The 15,298-nt window shown below is 38.6% G+C and overlaps 1 protein-coding gene across 2 annotated transcripts in view; it reads left to right on the forward strand.

The window, feature by feature from the left end:
• The first annotated feature begins 6,544 nt into the window (after window positions 1-6,544).
• Window positions 6,545-15,298, forward strand: part of LOC100699459 (collagen alpha-1(XXVIII) chain) — a 36,750-nt gene continuing 27,996 nt past the window's right edge. The window contains exons 1-9 of one of the 2 annotated variants that reach the window (XM_005449934.4): window positions 6,545-6,853; window positions 6,985-7,142; window positions 8,481-9,055; window positions 11,846-11,866; window positions 11,956-12,015; window positions 14,389-14,442; window positions 14,534-14,578; window positions 14,770-14,796; window positions 15,140-15,184. In XM_005449934.4, the coding sequence (XP_005449991.1) occupies window positions 6,992-7,142; window positions 8,481-9,055; window positions 11,846-11,866; window positions 11,956-12,015; window positions 14,389-14,442; window positions 14,534-14,578; window positions 14,770-14,796; window positions 15,140-15,184 (978 nt within the window). In that variant the 5' untranslated portion in view covers window positions 6,545-6,853; window positions 6,985-6,991. Of the gene's footprint in view, window positions 6,854-6,984; window positions 7,143-8,480; window positions 9,056-11,845; window positions 11,867-11,955; window positions 12,016-14,388; window positions 14,443-14,533; window positions 14,579-14,769; window positions 14,797-15,139; window positions 15,185-15,298 lie in introns of those variants that run through there. The other variant, XM_005449935.2, reaches the window with a different exon arrangement.

A 15,298-nucleotide genomic window follows, 5' to 3' on the forward strand; every position in this document is an offset into this window, starting at 1 on the left:
CTGGCCTATTTAGCACTGCTATTGGTAAGGTTCTAGACAATCTTGCAATGCCTATGTTTTTTTTGTCAGGTGAGTATTTGAATGAACTATATGAATCCACAATGTATTTAAAAGATAAACTTAGCAATGTCTTGTCCACTTAGTTTGTGAATTCCTGTCCTAAATGTGTTAGCCTGTAGGTAGTTTGCATGCTAACAATGAACTTGATGAATATTAGACCTGCTAAACATCCAAATTCTATTATCATCAACAGGTTTCCATGCTAATCCAAGCATTGTTTTAGGTGTATTTTGGAAAAAATGTAAATGTTTCGAAATGTTTCATAGATTGCAGTACGGTATGATTTTCCCCTGCAGATATAACTGATAACATGTGACCTCTTTGACTTTTCATCTGATTCTTCTTATTGATACAATATAATTTAATTAATCCAATACTTGGCTTTATAAACCCAAGTACTAGACTCTCTCCCCAGCCGGTCACTGCAGATGGCTGCGTCTGGTTCTGACGGAGGTTTCTTCCTGTTAAAAGGGAGTTTTTTCTTCTCACTGTCGCCAAAGTGCTTGCTCATAGGGGGTCATATGATTGTTGGGTTTTTCTCTGTATGTAATATTGTAGCATCTACCTTACAATATGAAGTGCCTTGAGGCGACTGTTGTTGTGATTTGGAGCTGTATAAATACAATTGAAGTAAAAATTGAATTAAATAAAACCAAATACATTTAAACTACAATTAAAACATCTAAAAAATTGCACAAAAATAATTACATTTCCTTACTGGCTTACTATTTGTATTATGTATGTTCTAGTGTGCTTATAATGGAAAACATCACATCTACTAGCATGCTGATATTAAGATCCAGAGACTATGAAATAGCAAGGAAATCAGGTGACTTGTATCAGTGAGAACAGAATAACTGTTGATGATGCAAAGCGATGAAAATCAAGTGATACTCATCACCCTTCCACTGTGATGCTTGACAACTGATATGAGGTGTTGATGCAGAGCTACTGGTTTTTAGTAAAAGAAAACTAATCATTGATTGATGTCTCCATTTTTGTCTTGCGTGACCAAAGGAAATTGTTCAATAAGTCTTATGAACAAATCACATGAATTAACACGTAGCCTAAAGCAGATAACTCGTAAGCTGGAGAGGAAATGGTGTGTCACAAATTTAGAGGATCATCATTTAGCCTGGAGAAATAGTTTGCTGCTTTATAAGAAAGCCCTCCGCAAAGCCAGAACATCTTACTATTCGTCACTGATTGAAGAAAATAAGAACAACCCCAGGTTTCTCTTCAGCACTGTAGCCAGGCTGACAAAAAGTCAGAGCTCTACTGAGCCAACAATCCCTTTAACGTTAACTAGTAATGACTTCATGAACTTCTTCACAAATAAAATTTTTATCATTAGAGAAAAAATTACCAATAATCATCCCACAGATGTAATCTTATCTACAGCTACTTTTAGTACCATCGATGTTAAGTTAGACTCTTTTTCTCCAATTGATCTTTCTGAGTTAACTTCAATAATTACTTCCTCCAAACCATCAACGTGTCTTTTAGACCCCATTCCTACAAAACTGCTCAAAGAAGTCCTGCCATTAATTAATGCTTCAATCTTAAATATGATCAACCTATCTCTAATAATCGGCTATGTACCACAGGCCTTCAAGCTGGCTGTAGTTAAACCTTTACTTAAAAAGCCATCTCTAGACCCAACTATCTTAGATAATTATAGGCCAATCTCCAACCTTCCTTTCATATCAAACATCCTTGAAAGAGTAGTTGTCAAACAGCTAACAGATCATCTGCAGAGGAATGGCTTATTTGAAGAGTTTCAGTCAGGTTTCAGAGCTCATCACAGCACAGAAACAGCTTTAGTGAAGGTTACAAATGATCTTCTTATGGCCTCTGACAGTGGACTCATCTCTGTGCTTGTCCTGCTAGACCTCAGTGCTGCGTTTGATACTGTTGACCATAATATCCTATTAGAGCGATTAGCACATGCTGTAGGTATTACAGGTACTGCACTGCAGCGGTTTGTATCATATCTATCTAATAGACTCCAATTTGTTCAAGTAAATGGAGAGTCCTCTTCACACACTAAGGTCAATTATGGAGTTCCACAGGGTTCAGTGCTAGGACCAATTCTGTTTACATTATACATGCTTCCCTTAGGCAGCATCATTAGAAGACATAGCATAAATTTTCACTGCTATGCTGATGACACGCAGCTCTATCTATCCATAAAGCCAGATAACACACACCAATTAGTTAAACTGCAGGAATGTCTTAAAGACATAAAGACCTGGATGGCCGCTAACTTTCTGCTTCTTCATTCAGATAAAACTGAGGTTATTGTACTCGGCCCTGAAAATCTTAGAAATATGGTATCTAAGCAGATTCTTACTCTGGATGGCATTACCTTGGCCTCCAGTAATGCTGTGAGGAACCTTGGAGTCATTTTTGACCAGGACATGTTCTTCAACGCACATATTAAACAAATATGTAGGACTGCTTTCTTCCATTTGCGCAACATCTCTAAAATGAGAAATATCCTGTCTCAGAGTGACGCTGAAAAACTAGTTCATGCATTCATTACTTCCAGGCTGGACTACTGTAATTCATCATTATCAGGATGTCCTAAAAACTCCCTGAAAAGCCTTCAGTTAATCCAAAATGCTGCAGCAAGAGTCCTGACAGGGACTAGAAAGAGAGAACAGATTTCTCCTGTTTTGGCTTCCCTTCATTGGCTTCCTGTTAAATCCAGAATTGAATTCAAAATCCTGCTCCTCACATACAAGGTCTTAAATAATCAGGCCCCATCTTATCTTAATGACCTTGTAGTACCATATCACCCTATTAGAGCACTTCGCTCTCGCTCTGCAGGCTTACTTGTTGTTCCTAGAGTATTTAAAAGTAGAATGGGAGGGAGAGCCTTCAGTTTTCAGGCCCCTCTTCTGTGGAACCAGCTTCCAGTTTGGATTCGGGAGACAGACACTATCTCTACTTTCAAGATTAGGCTTAAAACTTTCCTTTTTGCTAAAGCATATAGTTAGGGCTGGACCAGGTGACCCTGAATCCTCCCTTAGTTATGCTGCAATAGACGTAGGCTGCCGGGGACTCCCATGATGCATTGAGTTTTTCCTTTCCAGTCACCTTTCTCACTCAGTATGTGTTAATAGACCTCTCTGCATCGAATCATATCTGTTATTAATCTCTGTCTCTCTTCCACAGCATGTCTTTATCCTGTTTTCCTTCTCTCACCCCAACCGGTCGCAGCAGATGGCCGCCCCTCCCTGAGCCTGGTTCTGCCGGAGGTTTCTTCCTGTTAAAAGGGAGTTTTTCCTTCCCACTGTCGCCAAAGTGCTTGCTCATAGGGGGTCATATGATTGTTGGGTTTTTCTCTGTATGTATTATTGTGCGATCTACTGTACAATATAAAGCGCCTTGAGGCGACTTCTGTTGTGATTTGGCGCTATATAAATAAAATTGAATTGAATTGAATTGAATTCTGGAACAAATCTAGCAACTTCAAATCTAAGCCATGCTGCCATTCTTTTTAGGAAGACGAAGCTTTCTCCTGGCACCATTTCTGAACAAGCTATATTTCGTCAGTTGTTTTCAAATGATATTGTCTTGAACTTTAACATTTAACATGCTAGCTGAGGCCTGCAGAGTCTGAGATCTAGGTTTTGAATTTTTGCAGTTTCTGCAAACATTGCATGGTCTGACCTTGTGGTGAATTTGCTGGAACATTCACTCCTGGAAAGACTGTGGAATTATGTTAGCATCCAGACTTCTGCTTTTATAGAAATGCTCACACTTACTGATGATCAGTTAATCAGTTTCATTTGATTACCAGGACCTGGCTGCTGCTGGATCTCTCAATTCCTGTAAAGGTATATTTAGGTCGGTGTAGAACTGCAAAGAGTTCTGTGAAAATCTTTCACATGACAACCAAAAGCCTGAGCTATTGACTCCACTGTGGTATAGCCCTCAGCTCTCCTTTACACCACACTGATGCGAGGGCTTGTTGGGACACATATGCGTGTTTTGTTGCTCCAAACGATCTTAAAAATACGTGATATGCATTGATGCGACAGTCAAGAGCTTCACATGTCATGCGTCATTGGGGCTGTAACTATCTGTTTAAAGATCATGCATTAACTTGTAAAAGCAGTGATTAAACTAAAGTCACCGGAAAGATGCCTGGAGGGGTTATGGAATATCAAAGAGCTAAGTGGTTTCTTCCGTCGTGTCATAAAAGAAAGATCTGCCATACACTTTTTCCAATGAAGCTATTTGCTCATTAAAATTCAATTCTGTGTCACAGCATAAAAATACCATGCCCTGCTCTTTATTGATGCCCTTTAGTGGTGTCTGCATTTGCTCAGAGCATCACAGTACACTTTCAGATAGGATCATCTTTATTAATTTATTATCATGCTCTCCACGAATGTCAGTTAATTGTTGTGAAATTTAGAGGCATGCTGGGTGTTGCGTTTAGAAAACCATCAACAAATAAAAGTTCACAGACAGAAAATGCAACCTTTTTTTAATAACAATAAAAAAAAGTGAGAAAACAAAGCTCGAAAAAGTGTCATGAGAGTTTTGTGGATTTGCAGCTGTTTCTAGTTTTTCAGAAAATTTTTTGGCCTTTCAATTTTATTATACGTATCATATTGAAATTCAGTGCTATGCTGCATCCTAGTTTTACCATATGGTGTGTGTTATGGAACAAAAAAAGCGTCTGTGCAACAGACGTTCCCTTGATTCATGTGAAATATCCAAAGCAGAAGCAGAAACAACAAAAGTAACTTCAAGAGTTTCTTGCTTTGCTTAATCAGCACTTGACACTTGAAAGAAAGCGAGCCAAATAAGATGTAAGCAGCTTTATCTTTGAAAGAGAGCTTTTTTTTGTGACCGCTTACTTCTACCGAAATTCAGCAACACAGGAGGCAATAACAACACCAAGTGTCATTCCAGTTTCTGAGTTGTGGGAGTCTGGTTCAAGTTATATGGTTAAAGCCTGGGAATATAAAACTTCTCTGATCCAGTACTGCACAGATATTATAATATATTTGAGGAGCTATGAAACCGTTCTTTGGAACTGAAAAGGATTAATTTGGCTCCAAATTAGACCTACTGGTTCTGTTTTAGCCCCTCACATCCAGCTTTAAAGTTAATTCTGTCAGAAAATGACAGTAAATCTTATGTTGTGTGGAGGAAACCTGACTTAAAACCTTGGATATTAAAATAGGGGGGATGGAGCCTTTCCCAGCTGCCATAGAGCAAGAGGTCTTTAGACTGTGGGAAGCTGAATTTGAACCCACAGGGAGACACGGTATTCAAATTCAGGATCTTCTTGCTGTGAGCTAACAGTGCTAACCACTGTGCCACCATGCTGCCCGCTATCTAAAAAAATCTATTTAACTTTGTGAAGATCTGAACAATATAAATAAATGAATATTGCAAATTTCATCCAAATGTACTCTCAGAAATATATTACACTAGTATTTACCTGTAGAGACTAAATTGGTCTGTAAATATTCTTATTAGTTTACTTAGTTCGGAGTATTGTAAATGTCAGGAAATCAAGTCAAAGGAAAAACAGATACCTGCTCTGGGTGTTTTCAAAGGTGGACAGAGACTTCCAGCTTTATTTTCTTTTACTCTTACTATTTCTTTTAGCCACAAATAAATTCTAAAAATCCAATATACATTACCGGTATATTCAGACAGGAAAAACTATGAGTTAAATGTTTACCTCTGTTAATGGTGGGGTCTAAAATCTGAGCTAAAAGGAAGCTAATGCTAGACTTACAATTATCAGGTAAACACAAATGTGAATAAATATTAAAATGCTCAAAGTGTAGCCTAAATAAGTACTACTGGTTTATATGGAAGGCTAATAACATATACAGCAACCAGTCACCAGGGGGTCAATGGGACATTTTTGGCTGAGCTTCTGTCATCTGTAATGTGTTCACAGCAGTTCCAAGAGGCAAAATACTTACCTGAAATAGCTAACCTGAAAAAAGGGCTTTACCTTCAATGGTCCAGTCATATTGACAGTTACATAATAGAGTAGCACCAGTGGAGAGGCTACAGCTCAGGAGGTAGAGCAGGTCAACTACCAATCAGGGTGGTGGTTTGAGCTCTGGGTACTCGAATCTGGATGACAAAGTATCCTTGGGCAAGGATGTAACACAAAAAATGCACTTAGGTGTATAAAAAGTGCTTGGATGAATGAGGCATCTTGTATATCGAAAAAATTGATAGATTGCCCATTTTCTCACCAGACATATTATAATATCTTTATCTTTATGTCCTAAATTGCCCTACTGCCACAAAACACACTGAAAACATGGATAAATACTCACTTGGAACCCAACCAGCAGTTACAAAAAAATGATCTTAGAGGGAAAGGTTACTAGTTGCTCAGTCATATCTTTCTAGAATATCTGTAACTGCCTCTCTACCCCACCCACACTCTCACCCAAAGGGAGTGATCATCAGAAAAAGGGCCGGACTTCTCTTCATTTAATGCAAGCTTGGGGACGGCTTGAATTTATGGGAGTCCCATGAGAGCCAGAATAAAGGTTTTGGGCTTTTCACTGCTGCTCCAGCTTCTGGTGTGACTATATGCTGCCTGCTGCAGCTGGAGACTCTGCAACAACTTCTGCAACTGGCCAATAAACATGATGCACAGGACATGGAATCAAACTTACTCTGACTGAAGAAATTCTTATTTGTCCTATTTTAAATTTTTTCCTGAATTTCTTCACTGCCAGGAGAGCTACGAAGTACAGGGCACAAGTTCTTAAGGAGTCAGCAACACTGCAAGGTATGCATGCTTGATGGCTGAGTCTTAAACATTTATGCTTGTTAAAGCTTGTTCTGTGAGTGTGTACAGGGTTTTGTGCGGAGTATTCAAATGCATCTCTTTTTTAATCGCTTTCCCTATACCTCTGTTAGGGAAGTCATGGTCCCCTCCACCCACTGGCTCCTGCTGCTATGGGGACTTCATGGTCTATTGGCACAAGACTATGAAGAAGGCTATGAAGAACCAGTGGTAACCCCCAAGAAGAAGAACAAAGTATATTCTTCAAACTTCATACCTCAAAATGGCAAATGTAAGTTTTTTGTTTCAAGCATTTCTTAGAAAACCAGAGTCTACTTTTTTTCTTTTCCACTAAAACTCTAATTTGGAGGGAGTGGTGTGGAATTTGTTCAGATAAAGAAACAGTACAGCTACAGGTGAAAAGAGTAGAACATGATATTCAACAAGGACATCGCTGCAGGATGCAATCCACTTGGATTGATTGTATCTCTGAGGCTTCTCAGAGTCATCCATCTCCCTCGTGACCATTCAGTGCTCTGTTACCCAAATGTTTTATTCGCTCAGAATCCTGTTTCCCCAGGCACATTCTCTCTGTGACATATTCCCGTGAAGATTAATGTGATTTATCCTCAGCCTGTATTAGATCTGTGACCTCCTTCCACCAAGGTTGGCACAGCAAGTTGAGTTACTTTTATTTTCTTTTTAAAATGACATGTCACATTCACAAAGTCATCACACTTTTCTGGAAAAGCGATCAGCCTATAACAGTCAATAAATCACCTTTCCCCCCTCTAGAGGACAGTCTGATAAAAATGTCACCCCTACTAATGAAATTTGTTTGACTGTGATCAGTCGGGTCTTTGCATTTGGGTGGGTATAAAATCATTAAAATGAAAATTTCCAGCCAACAAATACAGGAAAATTCATTGTATCCAGAGGTTTGCTGTGACGCTTAACAGCTGTCCTCTAATAGTGAAATGCAACATGTGCTTCTTTTGCTAAATACTTACTTGGTCCTTTACACTCTGCATTTTAAATGTTAAACATTAGTTGATGCCACTCATTGGTTCAGAGTCTCATTCAATTGAGAATTTTGGCCATCACTGTCATGCTGTTGGAAAATGCAGTTGTGAGGATTGAGGGGAGAATCTGACTGAGAAACTGAAAGATGCTCATGGTCATTAACCTGTCAGTCACATGATATCCATGCTTTATAGCATATCCTACTATCCAGGACAGCACCATTACCTACTGTGAAAAACAGTATTATCACCTTATTGTCAGTTTTAACAATTACTCGAAGTGTAGATGTATTTTATAATTTAATGCTCAACTGTTGTTGGATTGCACTTGATTTGGTCGGTTTATCCAGTGACTGTAGGCTTTATCGATAAACTAGCCCATGAGTTTAATATAACATAATGTAATATGTTAAACATAATATAATATAATGTGATTCGATTCTGACCTGAGGCCCTTTGCTACGTGTCGTCTCTGCTCTCTTGTCTTGTCTTCTCCTGCCTCTTCACTAATAACTTCATTAATATTTAAAAGCTGAGAGATTTCAGTTTAAGGCAGCTGACATTTTTGCTATTGCATGTTTCATAAAAACTAACTCCTCTCTTCGCAGCGCTTGTTGATGAGGACTGCAGTTTGGAGATAGCTTTTCTTATCGATAGCTCAGAGAGCGCCAAGGACAACCATGCCCAGGAAAAGCGCTTTGCCTTAGACTTGATGGACCGGCTGCAGGGCCTGCGACTGCAGACTGGACGGGGGCTCAGTTCCCGTGCAGCTCTCCTTCAGTACAGCAGTCACGTCATCATAGAGCAGACCTTCAAACAATGGCGAGGCACAGAAGACTTTAAGGCTCGAACTTCTCCAATCGTGTACATTGGCCACGGCACCTACACCACCTATGCAATCACTAACTTGACCCGCATCTACTCAGAAGAGTCAGATACCAGCAGCGTAAAGGTGGCCATTCTGCTCTTTGATGGCATCTCGCACCCAAGGAACCCAGACATATTTTCAGCCGTGGCTGATGCCAAGAACCAGGGTGTCCGTTTCTTTGCCATAGGAATCACGCCTGAAGCCAACGAGCTGGCTAATAAAGCACAGCTGCAGCTAATTGCTAACTCCCCAGCTTCCCGCTACCTTCACAACCTGCAGGACAGAAACATTGTGGAAAAAGTTATTAAAGAAATTGTGAGTAAAAACAACATTTAGTTTTTGCTTGTTTTGGATTGTATGCAAAATTATAGCAAACAAAGTAGATTCAAGGCTGGCTTATTAGCTTTTTATGGTACACTGCAATAAAAAAAAAAATTGCCCACTTCTTGATTTCTTAGTCTTTGGCATTTGTCATAATTACATGTTTCAGATAATCAAACAAATTTTAATATTAAAAAAGATTAGTAAACACAAAGTGATGATTTAAGTTATTAAGTTATAATGCTACCCAAGCCTTCCTATGAGACAAGCCTTTATGTGTTTTTCTGGCTTGGACTTTTCCCACGGATGGCATTTTTCTCCAGGCTCTTTCTTCCTGTTGAACCTTGACCTTAACTGAGGAAAGTGAGGCTTGCATTTCTTTAGATGTTGTTGTTTAAGGAGCTTGGAAAGAAAATCGTCTGGACTTGTTTAAGTTTCTTGAAGACGTTTCACCTCTCATCCGAGAAGCTTCTTGAGTTCTTAGAACAACTGGTGGAGAGTCCCAGATTTTAAGCCCTATGGGAGTGTCCCCCAAGAGGGTCATGGACCTCTACCAAATCACACAAGCCAAGGTGTGAAAACGGGTGTGGGTCAGTGGGTTCACCCGAAACCTTGGCTTGGATTGTGACCCACACCTGTTTTCACACATTGGCTCGTGTGATTAGGTAGAGGATCAATAGGGGGTCCTTGACCCTCCTTAGACTACGATGACCTCGATGACTGAGAACTTTCACAGATATTTAGATGTTGTTCTGGGTTCTTTTGTGACCTGTTGTATTAGTTATTGAGGCACTTTTGGAGTCATTTTGTTAGGTCGCCACTCCTGGGAAGATTCACCACTGTTTCAAGTTTTCCCCATTTTTGGATAATGGCTGTCCATGTGGTTTGGTAGAGTCCAGACCCTTAGAAGTGGTTTTTCCAGACTCTGTTCTTGACATTGTTTTTCAACTTTTTTTTTTTTTTTTTTTTTTTAAGAAAGAGTCATGATGTGTTGGTTTCTGAGCTCATTTAGCATAGTTCATTTTGTCAAACAGGTTCTTTTTAAGTGATTTCAGGATTTATCGGGTATGGCAGCAATCAAGCCTGGGCATGCCTAGTGAAAATGAACTAAGCTTTGGAACACCCCCCGCCCCTTAATCAATTAAATAATCATTAAAGAACCACATTTTGTATTTATTCATGTTGCTTTTTCTCATACTAAAATGTGTTTGATAACCTGATGCAACATTTCATTTTTTGCTTGTTTTGGGGTTTGACAAATACGCACTAACACTAAGAAATCATGCAGGGTGCAATTAATTTTTCATGGCACAAAAATATAAATTGCCCAGTTGTAGTTTTTAATTCAATTCAATTCAATTCAGTTCAATTCAATTTTATTTATATAGCGCCAAATCACAACAAAAGTCGCCTCAAGGCGCTTCATAGGTACAGAGAAAATGTATTTTCTAAATCTCCAAAAGTTGAATCTGTTCATCTGGATGTAGCGTTTTGTGGGAGAAACCTTTCGTCACTCATCCAAGTGACTTGGATGAGTATACTGTTTATAAGGTTTGGGGAAACCTGCAGTCAGCTGAGACTGAAGAAGTCACTTGGATGAGTGACGAAACGTTTCTCCCACAAAATGCTACATCCAGATGAACAGATTCAACTTTTGGAGATTTACTTTCCTGGATGATTGAGAATGCATCAAGATATTTTCTAAATACATTTTCATTCAAGCACCTTGGAAGAAAAGCCTATGTTCATGCATGTTCAGACTTACATGTAATCACTCTGAATTGGCTAGAAACCATATATCTACGGCTCTTACACTGCTTGTGAAATTGCATGTATGTTTGATATTTGCCTGTTTCCAGAGGGGAAAAGAATTATGACAGATAAAATCTTCAAAAAGCCATTATGCAGACAGATGCTTTCCAAATCAAATGTCTTTAGTATCTCAAGGCACCGCATAAGCACTTCCACTGCTGCTGCCATTGTTGCCACCCACTGCTTTGATTTCTTGCCTTATTGCATTCCCTATATACACCTGCTACCGGCTGCCATGGTAATAGATCTGCTGTCATTAGCAATAAAACTCTGTAGAGAAACGTGATGAAACTAAGAAACATTTTATATTGACTTAAGTTAGTTGGGTTAACTTTTATAAGTATTTCTGCCAAGACAATTGCAGCATGTGTTGCTCTGAAACATTCTCCAGACATGCTTCCAGGCTACTGGCAGCAACACGTGCTCCACATTATAACTCTTTGTGGGAAAATTGGGTGCAGTAAGTATAGCAACCCAGCAAACCCATGCAAGCATACTTCATCATTCAACAAGCCCCTCAAATGCCACTCAGGCTTCAAACTTAAGCTTTACTGTTGACACAGGTGGTACACATCCAAATATGACAAAGGAAAATCTTTATGGAAAACCTGCGCTGAGGTTCCCAGAACACTGGATCTGACAGACTGAATTCTGATGGCATGCAACAGCCGAGCAGCATCTACACTCACGACTTTCATCTCATTGTACAGTCAGCATCTGTATGTCATAAGCATGTAGTCCTGTCCCAGCTGAGAACTTGTCTTTTATCTTTAGTTCTCATTGAATAGCAACACTCAGGTCCTCTAATAACAGACGTGTCTTTAGACGCAGTCTTTTGAAGCCAGAATACTGAGAATATTGTCTTACCTTAAATTTTGAGCTACTCTGTTGAATTGTATATATGTAAAAAAAAAAAAAAAAAAAAAAAAAAGGTTACAACATCTTGATATTGTTCTGTTTCTTCCATCACAGACAGCTGTGGCTGATGAAGGGGTAAGTCTTGAGCCTCATGTGTTTCCAGACATATTTTATTACATGCCCCTGTATGGTCCATCTCACTCTTCTCCTCTTGTTTTTTGAAGTGCCCCCTGCAGAACAAATGTGCATGTGAGAAGGGTGAGAGGGGACCCAGCGGACCTGCTGTAAGTATGCCAATGTCTATGGAACAGAAAAGTGTCCAATATTCAATAATTACAAAATAAAGTATGTAATATGTAAGATAAATAAAATTGGGTAACATTGCTTTTTTTCTTATGTAACAACACAAGAAAAAGAACTGCATTTTACATATAAATAAAAGATAAATATTGAATTTAATTTTACAGAGTTGCTCAAAACCAGGTGTGAGAGGTGAGACCTCTATAAAAACAAGGATCTTGACTGTTCACTAGTCTGTAGCGTTCAGATATTTGTAACACAAAGCAGGAGACACATCATCAGAAACCTTTAAAAAGCAATATTTGTTCTCCATCAATCTGGAAAGAGTTATATGACCATTTTCAAATAACTTGTAGTCCATCACTGTACAGTGAGCAAGATTATTGAGAGTGGAAAATATTCCCAAATTCCCAAATTCACCCAAATGTCAAATATTGCAGTGCTCAAAGAAATTACTAAAAAAAAGCCCAAGAGCTACTTTTCAGACTTTACAGGCCTCAGTTAGCATGTTTAATTTTAAAGTTGTTGCCAGTAGAGTTAAAAAACCTGACTGAGCTATCAAAATTACATATACTGGCTCATATATATATATTTGGCTGGATGTCCTTTAGTAAGTTAAATCTAAACCAGATGCTTCCTGTATCATTCTGACGGATATTTGACCAAACTTGTTTTTATAGTTCATTTAAATTGGTTGGTTTCCTGATAAGAGACCCTGTTTTTAAGCGTAGTTTCAATAAGGTTGAGGTCAGAGCTTTGGGATGCCCACTCCAAAACGTTAATAGTTTGCTTTATCTTGCTTGCGTTATCTATTCAAAAACCAGTTTTGATGTGTGTTTGGAATCATTATCATGTTGGAACACCCAAATATGACCACGTTTCAACTGTTTACCTGATGATTTCAGATTCAACAGAAAAGCCCCAGAACCTGATACTAGACAGTTGGTACAGTGTTCTAAGTTTTGAGCCTCACCGAAAGCCTCCAAACATACCAGTGTTGGGGTTGTCACTCACTATAGAGCTCTGTTTAACAGAAGCAAATAACTGCAGCATTTGAATATTAAATATCTTCCCCAGAAAAATACAATTTTGAAGAAGTTAAACAGCTCAAGTACACTTCTAAACAGCCTTGCTGTTACATTTATAGCTTTAGTCATTAGAAAACTGTCTTTTCTGCTTTTCCAGATCAAAAAATAATAAATTAGAATGACATTTAACAACGCCGCTATGTAAGAATTTCTATAGTATAAAATTATGAAATTATATTTATTAAAAAGGAGCTAAACTGTAACAATTGCTCCTAAATAATGTTATAAAAATCACCTCATTTATCAATTTTAAATTGTTATCATTTATTTTACAATCATAATCCATATTTTTCTACTGTGTTGAAAAGACAGTGACCCCAAAACTGGCTTGTTTGATAACAAGCACAGCACAGATAACAACTCTGTGTCTATGCCAGAAGACTACTTCTGAGGGAGGGAGTAAATCTTATGGTTTTAAACAACCCTGAAGCAGTTAGAGTACATTCCTCTAGCGATTTTTTCATAAAAGATCTAAATGTACATGAGAAATCAGTAGAGTCACTTCTGTTAAAGCAACCCATGAACTTGGGATTGTGTGAGGACTCATCTCAGCAGATACGATGTTACAATGAAAGACCTCCTTTGCCTGCCAAAGCCATGTCGTGACAAGAGGATGTCTTTTATTATGGCGAGAAGGTCAGCTGCAATTAGACACTGCAGTTTTGCTTTGATGTATTTTCACAGGATGAGAACAGCGTAATTACCCTTTCAAACCTAATGCTCCAAAACCAAAGCTGTGTCTATCTGCACACACTGACGGAAACACTGAGACAGACACACACAAGAAGGCGCATACTTACAATGTAAGAACATGCACAGTTCACAACACAAAAACAGCAAAAACAACCAGACGGTTGTTCGGCTATGGACTTACACTCGCATGCAGACCACGTCTCTTTTGTCTCATCTGCTCCCAGACTCAGCGGCTATGATGAACTGGAAACATGTTTCTGTTAAACAAAAAGAGCTGTTATACTGTGCATTGCAGAACAGCAATAGGAAGAAGGAAAGCTTTTTTATTGGCCTTCACTTCCACTGACAGCTGTTCAACATGTTGAAGGGTCTCCTGCAAAAGATGGCATGGGCCAGACTTAAAGGTGTATTGCCAAGTAGTTATAGTAAAATATAGTTATTCACTATCTTTACAGGGAATAAAGTTAATTAAATAAGATTTAATATATTTATTTTATACAAAGTATTAACAAACAGAAACGTTACTCTGTGGATGATTATGTATCTTTAACCTTGCTACAATGTCTTTCTCTACAGGGCAAGAAGGGTCGTCCTGGAGAGGATGGAAGCCCTGGCCCAAAAGGACAAAAGGTGCAGGCTTGTATTTATTTTACACAGTTAAAGCACATGCAAACAACGTGGGCTGCCTTTCCTTTTTAAACTAAAATGATCTTTTTCACAGGGTGAGAGTGGGCTCGGTGGACTTCCAGGTCGAATTGGAGCAGAGGTGAGCTTAAATCAAGTTGGTAAGGTCAAGGCTAAGTCAAGACTGAAAAATTCAGTGTGAAAGCCTTAACATCGCTCTTCCATAAATCATTGTTGTAGAATAAGAAGAATGACAAGTATTTTTCTGTTAACTGTATGGCAGAGCTTTTCTCTTTGTCCTTCTCCTCCTGACGTGATGTTTTGTACACACAGGGAAAACCAGGATACAAAGGAGAGAAGGTAATGTATAGATTCTAGTCTCTCTTTATGTCTCTCTCTCTGTGTCTTCATGGTTATGCAAACTTCACCATGCTTGTGGGAACCTACAGAATTATGTCCTCTGTACATGACATAATAAAGTAATACTGGAAATGTGATGCAGTTCAGTTTTGTTTTCCTTTGTTCAACTATGTTTGATGTCAATCTTGTGTTTACATATTTCCCATTCAATAATAAAGTGAACATTGGGAACTGCACTCTGTGTCATAAACGTGTCATAGAAAAACCATGGGTTAAAAGTCCTAAATTATGCATAATGATGCTGTACTAAAGAACTCACCTAACACTTTTTATTCTATCACAGGGAGAGAGGGGGGAGTGTGGCACACCTGGAATTAAGGGAGACAGAGTATGTTGCAATTTGAATGCTGTGAAACCAATCTTATATGTGTTTAAATATTACAAAGTTGTAAGCATTGCTTGTGATCACCCTGAAACATGAAGCTTAACAAATGTCATTTCT

This window comes from Oreochromis niloticus, linkage group LG23 (genome assembly GCF_001858045.2).
Source record: "Oreochromis niloticus isolate F11D_XX linkage group LG23, O_niloticus_UMD_NMBU, whole genome shotgun sequence".
NCBI classification, from domain to species: Eukaryota; Metazoa; Chordata; class Actinopteri; order Cichliformes; family Cichlidae; genus Oreochromis; species Oreochromis niloticus.